The 24,481-nt window shown below is 41.9% G+C and overlaps 1 protein-coding gene across 1 annotated transcript in view; it reads left to right on the forward strand.

Moving 5' to 3' along the window:
• Window positions 1–21,539, forward strand: part of LOC112253738 (E3 ubiquitin-protein ligase Midline-1) — a 38,696-nt gene extending 17,157 nt beyond the window's left edge. The window contains exons 3-10 of the mRNA XM_024425707.2: window positions 9,354–9,449; window positions 13,153–13,260; window positions 14,326–14,474; window positions 14,621–14,748; window positions 15,553–15,696; window positions 18,361–18,522; window positions 18,772–18,979; window positions 19,660–21,539. Coding sequence (XP_024281475.1) covers window positions 9,354–9,449; window positions 13,153–13,260; window positions 14,326–14,474; window positions 14,621–14,748; window positions 15,553–15,696; window positions 18,361–18,522; window positions 18,772–18,979; window positions 19,660–20,008 — 1,344 coding nt within the window. The 3' untranslated portion in view covers window positions 20,009–21,539. The remainder of the gene's footprint in view (window positions 1–9,353; window positions 9,450–13,152; window positions 13,261–14,325; window positions 14,475–14,620; window positions 14,749–15,552; window positions 15,697–18,360; window positions 18,523–18,771; window positions 18,980–19,659) is intronic.
• The last annotated feature ends 2,942 nt before the right edge of the window (window positions 21,540–24,481 follow it).

A 24,481-nucleotide genomic window follows, 5' to 3' on the forward strand; every position in this document is an offset into this window, starting at 1 on the left:
TTCTGTGATCGAAAAAGCCTTGGTTTCATGCATGTCAACATCAGAAGCCTCCTCCCTAAGTTTGTTTTACTCACTGCTCTAGCACACTCTGCTAACCCTGATGTCCTTGCTGTGTCTGAATCCTGGCTCAGGAAGGCCACCAAAAATTCAGAGATTTCCATACCCAACTATAACATCTTCCGTCAAGATAGAACTGCCAAAGGGGAGGAGTTGCAGTCTACTGCAGAGATAGCCTGCAAAGTAATGTCATACTTTCCAGGTCCATACCCAAACAGTTCGAACTACTAATTTTGAAAATTACTCTCTCCAGAAATAAGTCTCTCACTGTCCGGTCCTCTGGCAGTCTCTAGGTGGGGGGTGCCACAGGGGTTCAATTCTCGACCAACTGGCCGACTCTTTTCTCTGCCTGTATATATCAATGATGTTGCTCTTGCTTGACCTCATCCCATCAGGGCGATTCCCTGATCCACCTCTACGCAGACGACACCATTCTATATACTTTCGGCCCGTCATTGGACACTGTGCTATCTAACCTCCAAACAAGCTTCAATGCCATACAACACTCCTTCCGTGGCCTCCAACTGCTCTTAAACGCTAGTAAAACCAAATGCATGCTTTTCAACCGATCGCTGCCTGCACCCGCATGCCCGACTAGCATCACCACCCTGGATGGTTCCGACCTTGAATATGTGGACATCTATAGCCACACTCAAGGTACTAAACTAGGTGTCTGGCTTCAGACCTTCAAACTCTCCTTCAGACTCATATCAAACATCTCCAATCGAAAATCAAATCAAGAGCTTTCTATTCCGCAACAAAGCCTCCTTCACTCACGCCGCCAAGCTTACCCAGTAAAACTGACTATCCTACCGATCCTCGACTTCGGCGATGTCATCTACAAAATGGCTTCCAACACTCTACTCAGCAAACTGGATGCAGTCTATCACAGTGCCATCCGTTTTGTCACTAAAGCACCTTATACCACCCACCACTGCGACCTGTATGCTCTAGTCGGCTGGCCCTCGTTGGACACTGTGCCAGACCCACTGGCTCCAGGTCATCTACAAGTCCATGCTAGGTAAAGCTCCGCCTATCTCAGTTCACTGGTCACGATGGCAACACCCATCCGTAGCACGCGCTCCAGCCTTTCATCCCTAAAGCCATCACCTCATTTGAGTACTCTGTATACTGGAAACATCTCCAATTGCTCCTGAAGTTGGAGACTTTTATCTCCCTCACCAACTTCAAACATCAGTTTTCTACTGCTGTTATTGACTTTTCACCTACCTCATCCCCATACTGTTTTTATTTATTTACTTTTCTGTCTTTTGCACACCAATATCCACCTGTACATGACCATCTGATCATTTATCACTCCAGTGTTAATCTGCAAAATTGTAATTATTCGCCTACCTCCTCATGCCTTTTGCACAGATTGTATATAGACTCCCCCCTTTGTTTTCTACTGTGTTATTGACTTGTTAATTGTTTATTCCATGTGTAACTCTGTGTTGTCTGCTCACACTGCTATGCTTTATCTTGGCCAGGTCGCAGTTGCAAATGAGAACTTGTTCTCAACTAGCCTACCTGGTTAAATAAAGGTGAAATAAAATAAAAAATAAAAAGTTGATGCAGATAAAGTGAGGAGAACATAATGGCACACAAACAAACAAATTAACACTGAGACAAGACACACAAGCAAACACAAACACATTAAGAATGAAGCAAGATGTGAGAAGTTGATATACAGTACATCAGATAATTTGATACACAGTCTATAGCTGTTTCAACATTACGTATCCTCTGCTCAACAACCAACAAGATCTTATGGTCTCACTTCAGTATTCAACGTTTGCACAGGGGGGACAAACGTCAAAACTTGATAGCTGCGTTTAGGCATTAATTCCGACTGGTTAAAGTAAGGGTTAAGTTTTGGGATAGGGTTAAACCCTGTGAGACCCAAGCATAGGCCTCTTACTACGGTTTAGGGTTATTTTATATTTTTACAGAAAAGTTGCAAAAATTCACCATTGGGCATCAATGGTAGGAAGAATTTGTGTTAAGAAAACCGTAAAATTCTATAAAAACCACATAAAAATATATCAAAAGCATCGACGTGCTGGCGCATGTTCTGGTGGGTCCTGGATGTTTGACCCTCTGTAACTTTCTCACGCATCATTACTGATGATTCATTCAGGATGACCCGTAATCATGTTAGCATCCACATTAATGTAGAATTGTTTAGAAACATGTTCTATTCTCATTTACAATATAAGTGACTCCAAAATAAACACAAAACATGAATTACCATTTAATTATTTTGGGCATAAAATAATCTGAAACTCAACCAAAACGAACGGCAAATGCATCCAATACGTTTGTAGAGTCACAAGCTTGATGTAGTCATTCCGTGCTAGGAATATGGGAGCAAATATTAAACTTTCGATTACTTTATTTATAAGAATCATTTTGACACCTACCTTTTTGAGTGAAAAAAATACTACTTGTTAATCAAAATCTCTTTCTCTATGCAATTGGGTTAGTATACAATTATATAATTTCCCTTTTTTTGCATACAGTTTAGCTCAGTATTAATATGATTTATTTCAAACAGTCATTATTGCTCATCTTTATCAGGGATGTCAATAATTTCAGGCACAGTACATCTACAATGCAGTTATATTGTCTGAAATAGTCAAATGCATCAACGTTTAAACATTTTCAACTAGAACACCCCCTCGTCACACCCTGACCAACTACACCATAGAGAAACAAGGGCTCTCTATGGTCAGGGCGTGACACTATCACTAAATGTGAAGACTGTATATAATCAAATCAAGTATCTAGGTTGAATTATGTGATTAAACTAATCATGTAAACATTAATTAACTCGGATGTCGGGGCACCACTGGAAAAATGAAGAGTAAGAGTTATAATTTCCCGAATTTAACTCTTCAAATTGGTCTTCTATTAATGATTTATTATTATTATCAGTTCTCATTCCAAAAATTGTACAATTCTTGGTTATCTGCACAAACCCTAGTTTCCATAATGAATCAGAAATATACAAATTGGCTTAATTATTTATTTACTAACTAACTAAATAATCACACAGAATGACATAACAATCAAACAGTAGATATTGGTTACTAACAATGATAGAAAAGTCCTATATGATGGCTTGGTAGACAAAGGAAAGGGGACTGAGAAAGAGCGGGAAAGACTAAATTAATTCAATACACACAGTGGATAATTGCTAATACTTTGCACATGAACAGCCACTCATTCTGAAAGAAATTGCAATGTGGTTGTCTCTCCGTTGAAAACACTCTATCGTCCTGTAGAGTTCATAAGAGTCTCTGGTTAACTTTCCCAGATGTCACAATGTCTTTTGTGGTTGTAGGTGGTTGGGATGGACACTTCGGAGTACCATTGGGACATTTTCGGCAGTTGTCAGTATTCTCGTACTAGGTTTACGTGATTTCTAGCTGCAGACTAGTAGTTCGTGCCATCTAGAATTAGCTCCTTCTTCTGTAGTGATCGACAGTCTCAGAGTTTAAACATTTCCAGCAGTGTATTCAAAACTACAGCTGTATGGTCTCCGTGGCTTATAGAATTGTAGCCATTCCAACGTGGGGATGACATACCGGCATTCTCTGGCTTAATGTATATTTTGTAGGACAGTGTTTTATACTCTTGTGTAAGAAGGGGCAGTTCTATGATGCCTAATGTGATGTCTGGGCTCACGGGGGTGTGGCCACTGACTAGTTAATCATTATATGAAAATCCATACTCTCATTTAGAAGGTTAACATCACATTACATCTTTTCACAAATAGTTTCATGTTTAATCACATATGTTTCACAATATTTAGATGTATACTTGACAGCTGGGAAATGTACACTTTAAGAGATACAGTTATGTGTGTTTCCTGTCCTTCATGAGATCACCAAATGAAACACACTCGTCATGACTGTACTTTAAGTGTCCACGGACCATTCCCACATTCTCAAAAGTAGAAATATTGTTTAGTTCTCCTATTTTGGCAATTAGGAGTTTTGAACTAAGATAAGCTCTTTGTTCTGGTAGACTCTCTCCCTTAATAATGCATGGCAGTTTCTACCAGGTATTTATGACCTGGCGTAATATCATAAAACTTGTGGTGGGGATAGTGAGAGAGGGGGTGGGGCCACGTCGTGACAATTTTTACTATTTTCTAGATTGTAGAATAATAGTGAAGACATTAAAACTATGAAATAACACACACAGAATCCTGTCGTAACCTAAAAAGTGTTAAACAAATGTTTAAATGTTTTATTCTTCAAAGTAGCCACCCTTTGCATTGATGACAGCTTTGCACACTCTTGGCATTCTCTCATCCAACTCATCCAAGACCATCTCAATTGGGTTGAGGTCGGGTGATGCAGCACTCCATCACTCTCCCTCTTGGTCAAATAGCCCTTACTCCGCCTGGAATTGTGTTTTGGGTCATTGTCCTGTTGAAAAACAAATGATAGACCCATTAAGTGCAAACCAGATGGGTCGGCATATCACTGCAGAATGCTGTGGTAGCCATGCTGGTTAAGTGTGCCTTGAATTCTAAATAACAGTTACAGATTCACAGTTACTCACAGACAATGTCACCAGCAAAGCACCCCCACACCATCACACCTCTTCCTCCATGCTTCACGGTGGGAACCACACATGCAGAAATAATCTGTTCCCCCTACTCTGTGTCTCACAAGACATGGCAGTTGGAACCAAAAATCTAAAATTTGGACTCATCAGACTAAATGACAAATTTCCACCGGTCTGATGTCCATTGCTCGTGTTTCTTGGCCCAAGCAAGTCTCTTCTTATTATTGGTGTCCTTTAGTAGTGGTTTCTTTGCAGCAATTCAACCATGAAGGCCTGATTTACGAAGTCTCCTCTAAACAGCTAATGTTGAGATGTGTCTGTTGCTTGAACTCTGTGAAGCATTTATTTGGGCTGCAATTTGAGGTGCAGTTAATTCCAATGAACTTATTCTCTGCAGCAGAGGTAACTCTGGGTCTTCCTTTCCTGTGGCGGTCCTCATGAGCGGCGGTTTCATTATAGTACTTGATGGTTTTTGCGACTGCACTTGCAGAAACTTTAAAAGTTCTTGACATTTTTCTGATCGACTGACCTTTATGTCTTACAGTAATAAAGTGACTGTCATTTCTCTTTGCTAATTTGAGCTGTTCTTTCCATATTATGGACTTGGTCTTTTACCAAAAAGGGCTATCTTCTGTATACCACCCTACCTTGTCACAACACAACTGACTGGCTAAAAAGCATTACAATAGAAAGAAATTCCCCAAATGAACTTTTAACAAGGCACACCTGTTAATTGAAATGCATTCCAGGTGACTACCTCATGAAGCTGGTTGAGAGAATGCCATGAGTTTGCAAAGCTGTCATCAAGGCAAAGAGTGGCTACTTTGAAGAATCTGAAATATAAAATATATTTTGATTTGTGTTAACACTTTTTTGGTTAATACATGATTCCATATGTGTTATTTCATAGTGTTGATGTGTTCACTAGTATTCTACAATGTAGAAAATATAAAAAATTAAGAAAAACCCTTGAATGAGTAGGTATTCTAAAACTTTTGACTGGTAGTGTAGGCTTCCAAACTCTGTTTTAGACGATACTGACTTTATGACCAAAATTATTCTATTCACACTTTGTAGTAGATGTGTCCAAACTTTTGACTGGTACTGTATATATATATTTTTTACATAATCACTACATCTTAGAGAAGACAGCAAAAAAATGGCTCAAGTCATGTACTGCCAACATATGCTTTTGTAGGGGACCATTGTACGTTTCTAATGTTTCAGAGGCTACTAATGCCAAAGTAATCATACTAACACACAACGAATACTACTAAGAAATAAATATGGTTGTAAGGAAATGCATATAGTGTTTGACATGACATTTTTGACATTTGACAGTATGACATTTTTTAGTTTAGGACCTGTATAAGATGCAATATAGGTAGCGTTGCATTTTTGCAACTGTGGTTCTCAAAGGGATAAAACAGAAAAAAAACGTAACGGTTAAAATTAGGCATTCATTCCGACTGTTTGGAATAGGGATAAAACATAAAAAATATGAAAGAGTGCATAGCACTGGGATTGAAACCTCGGCGCCGTAGCTTGCGTTTCAAGGCCTTCCTCTATCTTAATCCACAACGCTTTATCAAGCCGCGAGCCTACTAGTTGGTAATAGGTGCTCACATTACCCCTAGTGGATGGTATCGAAGGCATCTCCCGACATCCTGGGAATCTGGACAAACGTTGAATACTGAAGTGGATCTGGTGTGACCTGGCTGCAACAACAGCGCTAGAGGGTGTTGTGATGTGTGATGACCCGGTGGACATTTTTCAGAGCATCAGACTGCTTGTTCAGGGACACCCAGACACAGAGTGAGCAGGAAAACACCATCCCACCTGCCTATGTGAAAGAGACAATGGTGTAGCAACGGTATAGGATCATCGCTCTACTCCCATGACATCACTGCCTGAGGCTAACTATGTCTAACACCACTGCATGTCAGTTGATACCACACACAGTGAGTTAAAACAGGGATAAAACATGTTTCTTGTTGTTATTCCGAACAGGAACCTGTTGCTCAGAGACCTTTGGTATTGTGTTATGTAATATTGGGGAATGTGCACTGACATGATAGGACATGTAGTTCTTGTGGGCCATTGTCTGCTAGTTTTTGTTCTTTTTTTCAAATCAGTGTCTGACCAGCGAATCCAGGTATATGCTTGCATGTAATTAAATGCCAGGCAAAGCACGAAAACCAGTCTAGTTGCCCTGATGTAGATGATGCAGAAGAAGTTATGTCACATGCCATGTTTTATCAGTGACCTTGTTTACAGCATAAAGGTACAGGACCTGACGCACCATAGAAATTATTCATTTATTTTACTCAGGGGTGTGAAGTGTTGGCCTCCAAGGACTCACGCATCTTTCGTGGGATGCTCACTTCGGAGTATGGGAGAAGGAGAAAAGGGCAAAGTCGTGATCCTAGTACTCCTGAGTCACACCGTTCATAAAGGCAAACAAGTAGAAAGTAGAAAGAGTAGAAATTGACATCCAAAAAGGTTCATACTTACAAATGTATAACAATTTTGGAATTTACAAACCACACATACATTATAGGTTGACTTTTGAATTAAGATAAAAACAGCCTTGCCTGTCCTCAGCCCTCTTTATGTTGTGATCTTATCACATAAATCGTTTTTTTTAGATGCCCTTGGTGTTTCCTCCCATATAGATATTATCAGATATTGAATAGTAAACATTTTTTCCTCATTGTAAAGGGTTCTTACAGGGATCTTAGAAGGTCAAGTAGCAAGAAGCCATTAAAAGTGTGGTGAGTGGTATAGCTTTCTTTTGATTAGATACAGATGCTGAAGGAAAGACGTTAGAATCTATTTCCTTTTGTAGAACTCCCTGCAACTGCCTTCAATGTCATCTGGCCACACTCAGGAGTAACCCACTTTTTTTTATAGAACCATATTTAAATCTCAAAAGTTTCCATATACCCTTCCACTAATGACCAGGGATTTCTCCCAGTTTGAGTTGTTAACTACACAAATGTGGCTAGTGATATTTTGCAATGAAGAGAACTAGTGTATTTGGTAAATGGATACAGTAGGCTGTCATTTCATATACTACATTATCTCCTGCTGAGAGAACATTTAAAATAGAAACTGACTATAAGGATTCAGGTATTCCGTCCGCTTTATTGGCATTTTGGTTTTAAAAACAAACCATTTGAAATATCTATGAATAGGACAATTGCATTGAGTTTGAGTTCAACCTCCTGCTTAATGTGAGTCTTTCCTTTAACCACCATAGACCTTTCTTTACTCCATACAGCCACAGATCTTTCAACAGAGGTCTTATCCACGTGATTTGTTTCTCGGTGTGTCTTATTTACTCAACATGTTTTCAGACAACAGGCTTGGATCACCCCAACGTTATCGTACATGATTCACTGTACAACAGTTTCAACAGATATGTAACAGATGCTTCTTTCACATTTCCTCTGACACTCTGATTTATTCTGACCTCTTACTAGGTGAAGAAGAAGAAAATGGTTGATAAATATCCTCAACCTAGAGCGTGTCCACTTTAAACTCAGTGAATTGAGAATATTGGCTATAAATACATGAGATCAAGAGTAATTTCTCCTGACCCGAATACAAATTTACAACAGGGACATTTCAATGAATCTTCTCTGGGCCGTGGGAGACAAATTCCATTGTATTAGCGTCAATTTCAATCGGACATTAGATTGAACATGCTGAGGAGACCATAATGGAGGGAGTCACATGGGGCATACTGTTTGACCCCTTAGTTTGGTTTCCAGTGATACCTATTCAATATGTCCAATCAAGCAAGAAGACACGCTAGTAGTCCTTGTAGTATTGCTGTTCTCCTGCATGGGTTCAGTTATTTTTACACCCCCGTTGATCATGCCATCCCCTATGGTCCTTAATGTGTTTTTGTTTTTGTATGTCATCATCGTATTAAGGCCATCCATTAGACTGGTAACCCCCCCCAACCATATTCTTCTGCCTGGCTCGTCTGTTGTTTACGTTGTTTACCCATGGGGCAACTCCATTTAATCCCTACCGAACATCACATTGTGGCTTAATATGGTCGGTTGGGCAATAATATGATAGAATGTTGAAATAAAGAAGACAGGCAGGCAGAATAGGAAGGGGAAAAGGGGGGGAAAAAACGTCAGGATGAACAGCTCACATAAAGACTCTTTGATAGGTAGATGGGCTGTCAGAGGAGCTTTTGACGCTTCATCTGCCGGTCGGGGGGGTTTATGCATGAGGTTTTTTTCCCGGAGTGGCTCAGGCTCTGGCTAAGGCTCTGCCAGTAGTGTTTGGCTGTGAGTCCTGCTCAGAGACTGAGTGACCGGGATGAGGCGGTATCGGGACGAGGGACATGGGCAGCGCCCGGAGGTTAGTCTCCAAATTGTCCAAAAGCAAGTGTGACAACCGTGGATGAGATTTTGGAAGGGGAAGAGGGGAGGTGAAGGAGGAGGAGGAGGAGAGGAAGGAAGAGGGGGAGGAGGAGGAGGAGGAGGAAGCTTCTCTGTTTTGGCTTCATGATTTTGCTCTCTCTAAAACAGAAATGTAGGACCTCTAACACCTTTTGATCAGCTTGGTTTAATGTTTATTTTCCTCTTGAAAGTATGGTAGGTTGCTTTTCAGGCTTGTTCATGAGACAAACAAGGACAAAAATTGTTGTTTTCTCTTCTGTCTTCAATAGTCATTTCCTCTTTCTTTTGCAGCAAGCGTTGGATTCCAACCTGAGTCATTTGGTCAAGAGGAACAATGAGTTGGAGGGGTTGATGGGAAAGTTGATCCAAACCTGTCAACATGTAGAGGTGAGTGCTCTATGCCACTGACCATGCCATTAGTTCAGAGATGCCCGTGCCAGGGGCATGCTGTATTTAGTTAGTCTAGTGCATGTGATGCACGCCCAATTCACCGTATGCTGTTCACCTCAGAGAAAACGACAAACTTTGTTCATTTTTGTATTGGTGTCAAATTTAAAATGAGAATGATGATTTTCCTGACATGCTTATGCCCATGTTGTCCTGTCGTCTTGAAGTAGTTTATGTGGCCACAGATGCTCCTTTGCTCATCTGAATTTGCATATAGAATCTTGTTCTACAATTTCAAAATGCACAATGTTTTCCTGATATGTAGGCTACTAATCATTGAGTTGTCAAGCAACACATTATAAAAATGTATTATATTATATATGTGTCCAATTTAAATATGCACATGTACAATACAATCAGATTATACTGATGTATCTATACGGAGACAAAAGATTGGTTGTGCCACTTCTTTAATGAAGGTTCTTCTGGATTAAGCCTTTCTGACCATTGCCACTTGTTCTTGGTCTGTGATGATTCAAATTAGAAGCGCCTGAGAGGAAAGAGTCACAGCCCCATGGTGGAAGAGTGGGCTAGGACATGACATGTCCTGAATCTTTATCTTTATACTCTAAGCAGAGATCGTATTATGTTTCCATGGCCACTGTCACCAGTACACTAAAACGTTTAAGGACAGGCCGCAGGTCCACTTTGGTCATTTCATTTAGCCTTTTAAAATCCACAAACCTGGTCCTTTCAAAACGGATGTATTTAAATAATGCATCAGAGAAAAAGAGGGGAAATATCTGACCTCGTTTTCATGGTGGATGTAGGTCGGAATGAATGTGTACATGGTTTTTAAACACACTTCCACCCATTAAATAATGTGTGTAGGCTAACTCTTGAGTGTTTCTGTGTTTTTGTATGTGTGTGTGTGTGTGTGTGTGTGTGTGTGTGCGTGAGTGTGTGTGTATGTGCAGCTTGTGCTCAGTGAATCAACTTTGCAAAAGTAATTCGCGTGAATAATTGAGGAATGTGGAATGACTTGCATAATTATTGTGCGACTCATGAAACAACTTCATTAAATCTGTAGATTGTAATTTGCTATATCCACCCCAAGGATTACAGTTAGAGTTATTTTTAGTATAGTCATCATCACTGTGCCTAAATGTGCAAGGGAGCGGAAAGACCCCCTTTCTCAGCACTTAACGAGAGTACACAGGACGCGTGTGTACTTTTTGGAGATCGCTAAATATTTTAAAGCCTTCTAAAGAAAATCAGCCTCTCTTCCAACTTCTGTTAAAAGTTTGTGCTCTTTTGACGTGCAAATTCCCCGGAAACGCATTTACTTCGGGTTAAATGAATCACTTATGCTCCTGCCCAAGACTCTGTCATGTCCGTCACACACCCTCTTGCCACGGCAAAAGGCTGAACCCACAGTGTGTCAGCCACGTGTACTCATGACGCTGTCATGGCAACATGGCCACAGCATGTGTGTGTGCGTGTGCTTGTTTGACTGTTTTTGTAGGTATATAGGGGGGCGAGAGAGAGAAAGAGACAGAAATGCGGGGCTAATTAATAAGTATTCATCTAATCTAATGAATCTAAGATTTCACAAGATGCTAGAATGATTTAAGAGGAATACAGTGTGTCCTCACTGAACATCTATCTCCTACTGTAACACATAGATGGTTCATAAGACCTAAACTCCACAAATATTCAATAGTAGATCAGAGGGGGGAGATGGAGTGAGGGAAAAAAGTTAACCCACTGTTCCTAGGCCGTCATTGAAAATAAGAATTTGTTCCTAACTGACTTGCCTAGTTAAATTATTATTATTATTTTTTAAAGGCAGCTGGGATCATAGTCACCAAGAAAACAATTGGTAACACACTATGCCGTGAAGGACTGAAATCCTGCAGCGCCCGCAAGGTCCCCCGTCTGAAGTTTGCCAATGAACATCTGAATGATTCAGAGGACACCTGGGTGAAAGTGTTGTGGTCAGATGAGACCAAAATGGAGCTCTTTGGAATCAACTCAACTCGCCGTGTTTGGAGGAGGAGGAATGCTGCCTATGACTCCAAGAACACCATCCCCACCGTCAAACATGGAGATAGAAACATTATGCTTTGGGGGTGTTTTTCTGCTAAGGGGACAGGACAACTTTACCGCATAAAGGACGATGGACGGGGCCATCGGGGACGATGAATGGGGCCGTCAAATCTTGGTTGAGAACCTCCTTCCCTCAGCCAGGACATTGAAAATGGGTCGTGGATGGGTATTCCAGCATGAATTGATTGATTGCTTCTGTGGACAGGTGTTTTTTATACAGGTAACAAACAGATTAGGAACACTCCCTTTAAGAGTGTGCTCCTAATCTCAGCTCGTTACCTGTATAAAAGACACCTGGGAGCCAGAAATCTTTCTGATTGAGAGGGGGTCAAATACATATTTCCCTCATTAAAATACAAATCAATTTATAACATTTTTGACATGCGTTTTTCTGGATTTTTGCTGTTGTTATTCTGTCTCTCACTGTTCAAATAAACCTACCATTAAAATTATAGACTGATCATTTCTTTGTCAGTGGGCAAACGTACACAATCAGCAGGGGATCAAATACTTTTTTCCCTCACTGTAGTGGCTCTCACCCAGGATCTCCTCTAAACCCTGTGAACGTACAGTAGAGAAACCCACTCACAAGGCGAAGGAACCTAATTACTGGCTTTGGAAAGACAGATCTGGTGTGCGTTTCAGTGAGTCCCTTTCATATCATAAACAGTCTGTCCACACCAGGGAGTGACCGTAACACACCTCGTTGGCTTGGCAACTCTCAAACAATCCCCTCTTTCACGACTCCCCTCTCTGCTTTTCGCTTTGCTTCGGTTGAAACTTGTCCAGGTGGTGAAATCTGTGTTTCACCAGGACATAACAACGGCCACCAAAGAGGCATCTATTTCAAAGGCCTGTGGCTAGTAAAGTGGATCTGAGTGTGCATGCACTCAACAATCACAAAGCTTCAAGATCTGTAGACTGATCCAAATGCTACATAGAATTGAGCACTGTTAGACTCAGCAAAACACAGGTGCAGGCATTCCCTATCTTCTGTAGTAGCCAGAAACAAACACAGATTAAGGTACTGTGTTTCAATGTTGATTCATTCACCTGGAGGTTATTATTTACTATGCAAAACCAACTGACATCTGAATTATCATTAGTTGAACTACAGCTTTAAATGGAGACTGCAAGATTCTGACAATTCATGTTTTTCTACTTTTTTCTAAATCATTGCCCTGAGACAGGTCGGACGTTTTTGATAATTACAAACCGTTATTGGGATACCGTGAGATTTGTCTTTTGACAAAGCCAGCGTCAGATGAACTTGTGGCTACCATTTTTATATCTGCATGCAGTATGAAAGAAGTTAGAGGTAGTTTTGCAAGCCAATGTTGAACCACTGCTAACTAGTGTTAGCGCAAACCATTCGCTAGCGTTCCAGTAGACTTCCAGTCATTGTGCTGCCGCTAGTTATCGTTGGCACTTGAAACTACCTCGAACTTTCTTCACAATGCACACAGACATAAAAATGGTATCCATGGGTTCGTCTAACTCTGGGTAAGTAGAACAGTACATGGTTTGTAATTACAGTTTACTTAAGGCTGTGAATTATCAGACGGATGAATTATGTTTCATTTGTGTTTTTCAGGTCAATGCATCGCGGCAGGAGGGAAAGCTGATGGAAGAATGCGACCTCCTGATTGACATCATCCAGCAAAGGAGACAGATCATTGGGACCAAAATCAAGGAGGGGAAGGTATAAGTTCCAGGAGTGGCCATGGGTCTGAAAGGGGAATCCCATCCAACACACACAATCCTCTGCACTTTCACTGAGCTGCAGTCTGAACTGTACAGCCTGGGAAGGAATGTAATAGTAAAACAACAGAAGGATAAATGTCTCTCGGGGTCTGCATTGGATCTGTTGGAAAGTCCACCATCTGTTCACTCTCAATCTGTTCATTTATGATGCAAAGTGAACATTTGAACAAGGTCACCAGGGGAATTGGACCATGCTTAATTATCAAAATGTCTGACCTACAGGGCATGTCTCAATTATTTTTACTGACTGACTGATTTGGAATTCGCTCAAAGCTAACTATTTGTAGTCAGAGTGGAAATGAAAAGGACTTCACACTTTGTGTTACTTTTACTTGCTTCAGTTCCCTTGCTGTATTTCTGTTGGCATTGGAATTACCAAAGCAGTCCAGGGTTAGTCAGAAACCAGGTTCCTGCAGTTTAAAGGGCGGGACTTCCTTCCTTCCTGGTCTCGTGTCAGGACTTGAGTCAGGAGCGGGGCATTACAGTAGAAGTACCAATATCAGGGGCCAAAGAGGCAGTTTAGCTCTGGCCTTTCGGCTAGAAATGAAAACCTACCTAAATGGAAATCCTTTATGGTGGTCGGTTGCCGCTGAGACGATAGAGAGACAATTTGGTATTTTTCCCTGCTCCTACTCCTCTGGTATTGTCCAGATATAGGATACAGGAGACAATATAAATTGTTTCATATAAATACCAGAAAATTGCAACAGAAATATACACATACGAATGACACCAAAGATTAGTTGTTTAGTGAGAGTGGGTCAGAACATGTTGATGAGGGTAGTGTGTCTGACCTAAATACAACATCCAACCAACCACATTTCAGAGCCCTCAATCACTCTCTCTAAACCTCTCATTAGGTTAAGAGAAAGCAACAAGCAAAAAACATCTGGATATGATCCCAAACGCCCCATCTGGGCTAAATCTCTACCATCCCTGACGTGGGATTCAATTAATCACCATCGACCCATTCTAACCCACCTATGTCCTATCTGCTCTATAGGCAGTCCGGATCAGGAAGCTAGCCCAGCAGATCTCCAACTGTAAGCAGTGCATCGAAAGGTCCTCTGCTCTCATCACCCAGGCCGACCAGACCCTGAAGGAGACGGACCACGCCCGCTTCCTCCAGACCGCCAAGAGTATCACCGAAAGGTGAGCCAGGCCAGCAAGGAGAGTGTGGTAGAAATTCACTACGAACACTGACTAACCATTGGCCATTGGCCATTCACAGTTAATCCAATGTGCAAAGTAGTGGGATAGTTGTGAACTAAACCCTCTGGGATATGTGTTTGCGTTAGGGTTTCCATGGCGACCGCCTCCTCTCAGGTCCTGATTCCAGAGATCAACCTGACAGACACATTTGACACGTTCGCTCTGGACTTCACCAAGGAGAAGAAGCTGCTGGAGAGCCTGGACTACCTCACAGGTATAGAGTACAATCAGCTCTGGTTACTAGTAGTGGTGGGCGCCAAAAGTGATAGTTCAATACAATGTATAATTTGGAAATATTTTGATATACTGTAAATTTGTTGCCCATATCATGGTTTTGCTTTATATCATGATATCTACTATATAAAAGCACTGACAATATATGTAGCTATAATCTATTGTTAAGAGCATGAGTTGGCATCTCTCTCTATAAACATAACCTAAAAATGTGGTCGAATGAACTTAACCTTACTGTGGTCCAAAGTTCCACATCTACATAATGTCAAAATTGTCTTTGTTTTTGTCAATGTTATTGCATGTTATTGCAGTCCACATATGAATAGGTTTCTATGAGATCGTGGAAGAGGTTGTTGTTAGGTCTTTGCGATGGCAGAGGGCTTCGCTTGAGCGCTGGCTCACTAAGTGAATTAGTCTGAGTCATCGATGTGTACTCACTGGCGGAGGGTGAGAGCGAGAGAGGGTGAGAGCGAGAGAGGGAGAGAGAAAGGGAGGGAGAGAGGAGAGAGAGAGGAGTTGAGAGAAGAGAAATATGTCATCAGCTAAAACACACTGTCAACCTCTGAAATATCATCTGCGCTATAAATGATCATTAGCAAACAAAAGCATGGCAATCAATATAAGTCACTAGCCTTCAGTCCTCCTTTAAGAGCCACAGTACCTTGTTTGAGGTCAAACGACATGCTCAAAGGTGAACCGCTGTTATTCCATTGTTATTTATGCCAGAGCACGCATAACATTTTCCATTCTTACCCTTCTCTAATTTCTCATTACCATTATCTAGCGCCAAGTCCTCCGGGCATCAGAGAAGAGCTCTGCACTGCATCGTACGACACCATCACTGTCCACTGGACCTCAGACGACGAGTTCACAGTGCTTTCCTATGAGCTCCAGTATGCTATCTTCACAGGGCAAGCCAACATTGTCAGTAAGTATCTGGGTGTCGGCAAAAATGCAGTCACACATACCAGAAACACCTTCAAGCACACAACTATCTTCATAGGTCAAGCCAATGTTGTCAGTATGTATCAGGGTGTAAGTTAAACTACCCTCTGGCATACCAGACACACCACCAGACACACAATGGTATCTTCACATGGCAAGCCAATGGTGCTAGTAAGTGCACAGAATGCCTTGAGAGAACACTTTATGCTCACAACTCTCTCCTGATGATACATTTTGTATTTTCCAACTCAAAGCCCCGCGATAAATCAAGTGCAAAGCCAAACAGCTGGAGGACTTAAGAATCAAAACCGAATCATGCGTATCTTCTCACCGAGCCGGTCGACTAGGGCCAATGGGGTGAGCTCAAATCTCAGGATCTCAGCTTGAGTTATTACAGTGTCAAAGGGGACAGAGTGGGAAGGAGAGAGGGAGACAAGCTGACTCGGAGCGAATTACAGTCATAACACGAATCAGTGCTCAGAGACCTCCTCCCCCACGGATCACGCCTGAACGCCACACTCATGCATACTTCACTGGGCAAGCAATATAAAATGAGGTCAGGGGATGGGAAATATAGCTTCTTAGATGAAGAGAACAGAGGAGGAAGTGTGGTTTGATGAAAGCGGACGGCTAGCAAACAAGGTTATAGGATGTCACGAGCATAAATAGGATATGATGTCTCGTATTGTGAGCATCTAACTTCACTTCAAACAGTAGCATTTAGCAACAGCTAAAAGAAGAAACTGAAAACTACCAGAACTATAGCTTTAATATTGCAATACATCCCCAGCGTTGCTGGAATTTGGAACAAGAGCTGCTGGCTTTTTACACGCTTTAATCATGTTGAAAACTCCAGTGCCCCCAAGTTTGAATGCCTTTTTGAAAGTCTTTTGATACTGATATACAAAATGAATGAACATAAATGTATAATAGAAGCCTCCCATGTTCACCCTTGAATGATAATTGAACATAACAATTGTGTCAGGTGCTGTCTTTGGAACTCCATTGAGCAGACGACTCTCGAAGGGCCTTGAAACATTTTTTCCCCCCCCAAGTCTACCAACATCAGCACTTTTCATGAGGGGTGGCGTAAACCCAATGTGACACGTGTTTTTTTCCCCCACTTCCCCCTCTCCTCATCCTCTGCACACGCTATGTTCTCTTCCCACTCTAGGTTCACATCCAATCACCAGGTCTAAGCTCTGGGCTGAGGCTGAGGTGTTGTCACGATGTCACATCTTAGAAATGTCTCCGAAAAACATGGCAGAGGAAAACGGGTGACGGCAAACACTGGTCCCATCGGGTCTCACTCAGGGTCATTTAACTGCAGGCCAATTTAATAACTCACTGTGTTTTCTCTCACCAATGTAAACGATGTGTGGGCGGGCACTGCGTTCCAAAATGGCTGCCGTGTGTGATGTGAGAAGGGCGCGTTTCCATTTAAAATATTAACAAACGTGCGGTACATTCACAGTGCACTACACATTTACAGCAGGTCAGCCTTCAGAACACACGTTAGACATGATGGTACATGGTAGCCTATAGGGAAGGACAAAAAGGTGTAACGGGTTTGCAGATGTCGCGTGAAGCTTACAGAGAGTACACGGTGGACTCAGCACGATGGCCACTCTGTCAGAGAATTAAGCCTACGGGCATCAATGTGGCACGGCACAGCTTAGTACAGGCCTATCAATGTACAGCACAGCCAGTCCCATGGAACAGCACAGCCATTGAGAGGTGAATGACCCCCCTAACACCCACAGTAACCACATGAAACAGAGTGAAAAGCAAGAGAGTGAACAGCAATGGAAAGGGAATGTGTTGGATCCTAATAAAGGAATCACTATTAATGGCATAATGCTGCGTTGCATTCTGGCTGACTGTCTTTTTGAACATCACTGGCATAATGGATTGACTTTATATGATAAATTACCCCTCAATTTCACATGTTTACTACACCCTCCCATGCCAAAGTCCCTTTGGACAAGAAACATTGTCTGAATACACTGATCATGAATTCTTCCCCTCTCACTTGGGTATGATTGAAAAGGCCATAGAATGGATTGAGGAAGTGACTGATTGTGGAATTTGGACCACTCCTCTCTATCCTATAGCTCTGGTCTCCTAGGATCACATGAATCGACTTCCTCCCCTTCTAACACAAACAGACTCAAATCTACACCTCTCTTACACTATAGATAAGACTTCGCTAACTAAAGAATGAAAAAATACAATATGTCGGGGGGAAATATGGACTTAATTAGGTGAATGTTGATAGTTGGTCCAAGTATGATACTTACCTTGGCTGAGGATTGGCTGTCTCTGAGGCAGGCAACGTAAATCATTTCCTCATTATGTGACAATGAACTTTGCTCATGTCCTGGAATTCGACAGTTTACGAGTGACCTTATTAATTGAAAATGTTTGCTCTTCAAAGTTTATCAAGGCCACAACACTTCAACAACAAAGTACGTGTACTGTACATGTGTAGTCTGTGTTGTGGGTCTGTTATAGCCACTCTGTGTGTGTTTATGTGACTACGTGTGTGCAAACGGAGACATATGTGTGTTCACTCATACGCACCAATGCATAGCTGAGTGTGTATGCAGGACAACATGGTAACTGTGAGTCTGTTTCTCCCTCCCAGGCCTGTGTAACTCAGCAGACAGCTGGATGATTGTGCCTAACATCAAGCAGAACCACTACACCGTCCACGGCCTGCAGAGCGGCACGAAGTACATCTTCATCGTCAAAGCCATCAACCAGGCAGGTGCCCGCAGCAGTGAGCCAGGGACACTCAAAACCAACAGTAAGGGCTCCATACATTATGCCATAAGGAAACTTGGCATAATGACATGCAGTTTTAGAGAAGTCTCTTGTGATTCTTAGCTAATATGGTCACAGGATTATGTATCAATACAGTGTCCATATTAGGACAGCATCACATGTCGGGATGGCGTCCTAATATGGACACCATACATACAGCTACTGCCTTCATAGCCTATCCTAGCCCCTTGCTAACTTAACCATGTTGTCTCTCTCCGTCCTCTTCGTCCAGGCCAACCATTCAAGCTGGACCCGAAGTCCGCCCACAAGAAGCTGAAGGTCTCCCATGACAACCTGACGGTGGAGCGCGACGAGACGGCATCGAAGAAGGGACACGGCCAGGAGCGCTTCACCAGCCAGAGTAGCTACGGAGTCGTCGGCAACGTTTACATCGACAGCGGACGCCACTACTGGGAGGCCCTGATTGGAGGAAGCACATGGTGAGTTAGACCTGGGTGACCTGATGGACCAATGTCTTGCTCTGAACCACATGGTGTTTGGCGCGTTGAATCTGGCTGGGTAGAATGACAGAGATAGAGGGGCGGTTGTGTTACGCCACTTTCTAAGTAACTTTAAGGCACATTTATACAATGTAGACAGAGAAAGATTCAATGCACATTTAATAAGTATGAGTTTTTAACACTTGGTAAGTGTTCAAAAGTTGTAACGGTTCTCTTCTTCCTCTTCCTCTGAAGAAGAGGCGTAGCAGGGATCGGACCAAGACGCAGTGTAGTTATAATTCATGGTTCTTTTAAGAACGAAACTATACATGAAATAGACTACAAAACAAGAAACATGAAAACCCGAAACAGTCCCGTGTGGTACAAACACTGACACAGGAGACAACCACCCACAAAACCCAACACAAAACAGGCTACCTAAATATGGTTCCCAATCAGAGACAATGACTAACACCTGCCTCTGATTGAGAACCATATCAGGCCAAACATAGAAATAGACAAACCAGACACACAACATAGAATGCCCACCCAGCTCACGTCCTGACCAACACTAAAACAAGGAAAACACACAAGAACGATGGTCAGAACGTGACAAAAGTGTTGAAGTGTTTGGGGTTTAGAGGCTTGTTAACAGTGTCTTCTTACTTCTTTCTCCTCAGGTATGCGGTGGGCATCGCCTACAAGTCGGCCCCCAAGCACGAGTGGATCGGCAAGAACTCGGCTTCCTGGGTCCTGTGCCGCTGCAACAACTCGTGGGTGGTGCGCCACAACAGCAAGGAGCTGGCCATCGAGCCTTCGCCCCACCTGCGCCGCGTGGGTGTCCTGCTGGACTACGATGCCGGCTCGCTTTCCTTCTACGACGCCGTGGGCTCGCAGCACCTGCACACGTTCCACGTGTCCTTCGCCCAGCCCGTGTGCCCCGTCTTCAACGTGTGGAACAAGTGTCTGACTGTCCTCACGGGTCTGCCCATCCCTGAACACCTAGAAGGGTTGGAAACCCAGAACTGAGACCCCCTGGGAACTAGAATTCCCCCTGGCCAAACCAGACTAAGTTGGTTTGGGTTAGGTTAAGCCATCTTCAAGGCACTTTGGGCCTCTATGAACTAGCAAAGGTCGTCTTCAATCTTGAATCATCTCAGAAAATGTCATGCTACCACCTCATTTCATTTCATTTTAGGCACTTTGGACCACCCCTTGGGCCAACGTCAATCACACAGACCACCCTCTATTCATCCACAGAATGCTGTTTGCAGTGGGAAAGAAGGGAAAAAGCTACGTAGCTGTACAGTTGTGAATTATAGCATTGCCCAACTCCCGCATTCATGATTATGGAACCAAAGTAGACATGAATTTAAATGATTTTATTACTATTTTCTTGTGCTTATATGATAGATATTCATTATTGAAGTGTAAGAAATTAGCCTAGATAAATTCCAATATGTACAATTTCCCTTATGTTTACACATTGTTCATACATTATTTATGGTCAGTTTACCAGGGATAGGAGACATTTATAAATCTAGGGAAATTATTTTGATGCAATTTATCGATGTTACTTTCTAATCTAGAAAAGGTATTGTGTCCTAATACAGTAATGTGTAAATTATACATATTTGTGACAACATAATTACTTTCTTCCTTACAGTACCTTAAACCCACAAGTGTAAAAGTACCGTCGCATTTTAGACAAGCAGGGAAACACAACAAATTGCGTCTTTAATTTTTGTCATGTTTTGTCCTCTTTGCAATGGGATAGGTCATGCATGTTAGTGAGAATCTCTCAGGTCTATTCCAAATCCTGTTTTCATCCATGAAAATAATGCAAACTACTTTGTCCTCTCCTGAGTGAATACTAACTTCATACTGTCCTTAGCAGTTGTCACAAACCTAAACTGAAAAACACTTCCACTTTGTTGTTAGGTACAGTGAGGACAAGACTATTACAATAATTTCTCTATTCAGGTTCAGTGGCCGCTGGGAGGTAAATTTCAATGACAACAACTATGCCTCTGGGCATTTGTCATCCATATGTCACACAGGGAAGCACCACACTTACAAACTCGGTCATTATTTCACCAAGGTCGATGCCACCACGAGCCACAGCTTGACCTCAGCTTGACCACTGTATGACCCAGTGACCAGGAACTCACACGTTGTATGATACGTCTCGCCACCACAAACAGGCACTCCATGATGTACATAACATAATATGTTCTCTTTTACTCTGTCTTCTTTCGAAATAAGGACCATCTGGATATTTTTGTTCAGACCATCCTTAAGTTTTTAAAGGAACACAATGGATTGGTTCACTCATTAATATGTGTCTTAGGTTTGGGATGATCTGTTTCCTTGTAATGGATGCAGCGATTATCTGCTCTTTAATGTTGCCACAGAAACTGTTTCGATTCAGTTGTATGTTTGAATCCGGTGGACACTATTTTAGGAAAGAGGATCGGAATGCTTGTGTCACTGTACAAATATGAAGTAGCATTTGTCGATTGTCAAAGGTTCAATAAAGAAAGATACATTTGAACTTGTTTACTGCCTCCTGTACTGTATATTTTATACACACCGACACGCACGCACACACGCGCGCGCACACACACACACACACACACACACACACACTTTGTTGTAAACATCACTTTAGCAATAGTTACCGACCACCAACGTAGCCTAATATATCGCTTTTTCTCTTTCTAGAGCCTTGCCTTCCCACCATAAACCGGCCCAACCAGCCATCTATGTCTAAGTTTAGCCTACAAGCTGGTGAATTTATCTTGAGAATTTCCTGTAGACAACAGGGCCTCTTCCTGGTCCGCTAGAGGCTTTTGTCTCTGGTTCACAGGGGCAATGGTGTGACCGGGCAATATGGGCCTTACCCAAAACAATATGGGCCTCAGACAAAACAACAAAGACCTGAATACAACTGACTGGGGTCCTTCCTCTTACAACTAACATACATGTTTGACAACAGTGTTTGGGAAGGTGTGTGTGTGTGTGTGTGTGTGTGTGTGTGTGTGTGTGTGTGTGTGTGTGTGTGTGTGTGTGTGTGTGTGTGTGTGTGTACTCCCTGAGTGTTTCAGGGTTGCCATCCCGCTGGGCAAAAACTGTGAAAACGTGGAAAACTGATTGGACTTGCAAAAAGTAATCATTTTAGTCATATATATTTTAAAGCTGAAGTCAATGACAGGGTGACATCTTTGATTGATTTCACACTTGCATCATTTAGCAGACACTCTTATCCAGAACAACTAGGGTTGAGTGCCTTGATCAATGACAGATTTATTTTTTTATCTTCACCTAGTCAACTTGTGGATTCAAACAAGCAACCTTTTGGTTACTGGCCCAATGCTCTTAACCGCTAGGTTACCTGCCGTCAACATATCACATTGAATTCACGTTAGTTGACAACTCAACCAAATGTAAATCAAAAATAGATGTTGAACTGACATCTGTGCCCAGTGGGATGGTACCATGATTCTCAAGAGGCAGCTCTTGCACCAGCCCAGGAAACTGTTAGGATGACATGATTTTCAATGACATCTCTTTTGGTACCCTGATAAAAAGCCTTTAGGGATTTCCTGTGTGTTTGGTGTGTGTGTGATGGCATATGTACGTTGTGCATGAGTGAATGTATATGCGTGCATGCATGCATGCTTGTGCGTGCATGCGTGTGCGTGTGTGCAGACAGGTGTGCATGCATATGTGACTGTGTGCGTCCATGTGTGTTGTTCATGAACTTACAGTGACCCTACACATCAATTACTGGTCAGTGGAGGTCATGACTGAGCAGGAGCGCTGTGACATTTCCCTCATGGCTGGATGTTTGGCCAACACACCAGGAATCTTAGCTACCCGTGAGAGAACTGCCCAGAATCACAATCTACAGACACAGGAAGTGAAGGATAGTTGATAAGAGGGAAATAGGAAAAATAACAAAAACAAATGTCTATATCAACTGCCTTCATACAATGTGATAAACATTGTCTGGTTTCATGTGGCTATTTAGTTGTATAGCAAGCATCTACACACATTTCAATAGGACACCCATATTGCTGGTCACGTATTGAAAGGAAAATAAGAAAAACTTGGCCACATAATTATACTTTACATTATGGCACATGATCCTCTTTTCTTTGAAGAAAAAGTATTACATCAACTGTGGATGCCGAGTCGAGTCAACTCCATGAATGGCCAGCAGAGGCCAGTATAATGTGAAAAGAAAGTACTTCATCCATAATCCATAACATCATTTGGAAAAATGATGGTCTCGTGCCAATGTCTAACGATCAGGGTAGTGATATTAGTATGATTCATTACAATAGGACCACACATGCTCAGTTGAATCTGTGTAGTCTGGCTCTTAGTATGGGTTATGGTGATGGTTAATATCTCTGATACAGGCGTCCAGCTATCAACAATGATCTGACAGTACTGATTGTGCTTTATCAAAACAACATCTGTGAATTTGGAATACTATAACATAAACAAAGAAAACAAATAAGGGAAAGATCCTATTAATTCACTGACTACAGTTGTTCCATTAATCAACGTTGGATCCTAATCAAAAGCTTACTAATTCCTCTTACACACTGTTTTGCTTCCTGCCATGTGTAATAAATTGCCGTTTGATTCGCTGTGTGCCGCTGATCGATCATATGAAGGCTGGGAAGCAATTCAATTTGATGATTTAAGTCCTCCTGCAATGGGCACAGTTTTTCTCAAGTTATCTATCTGGATTTTGCCTAAATGCATGGAAATAGAATGAATAGAATGGGAGTCCCCATTCAAGTAAACTATTTGTCAGTTCTATTCATCCTATGTCTATGCATTTAATCCTATCCGATAGGAAAAATCCAGATGGACAACTTTTGAAAAACTGGGCCCTGTGATTACAGGATCATTAGGATAGATAAATGAGAAGGGAGGAGTTTTGGAGTTAGTTGTAAACAAGCATCATTCTTGCTTCCTTCTTTCCTGGTCTGATCAGACATGATCGGATGGCCTAAATGTTCACAATGCGTGATTACAATATACAACAAATGGCATAGCGTGACAACCCTGACTTGCACATAACACATAATGCATAATTCATAATTCACTGTGTAAAAACACATGGTGACTTTTCATCAGATTGATATGGTTTGTACCAGCATAGTGAGACAGAGCATGCTCTGTATCCAGTTACACCAGTATTCACCGACAAAAAGTTAAGAGAACATGTCAAAGAGGATAGAATTTCATACACTTTCTTGACATCATCATGTATCAAGTGAAGATGGTAAGGTCTGTAATCACAACTATTAGTATATAAATATGATATCCTCCTATGTTCCCTCCATCAATCCTAATCAGAACTGGGAAGGTATCAGGTCTGTAATCTAACATCCTAATAGTTCTGATGTTCTTTCATCAGACCTAATCATAACTGAGAATAGAGGGGGAGCTCTTTTAGAGCTGGGTCAGAATGACAAATGA

Source organism: Oncorhynchus tshawytscha, linkage group LG07 (assembly GCF_018296145.1).
Source record: "Oncorhynchus tshawytscha isolate Ot180627B linkage group LG07, Otsh_v2.0, whole genome shotgun sequence".
Taxonomy (NCBI): Eukaryota; Metazoa; Chordata; class Actinopteri; order Salmoniformes; family Salmonidae; genus Oncorhynchus; species Oncorhynchus tshawytscha.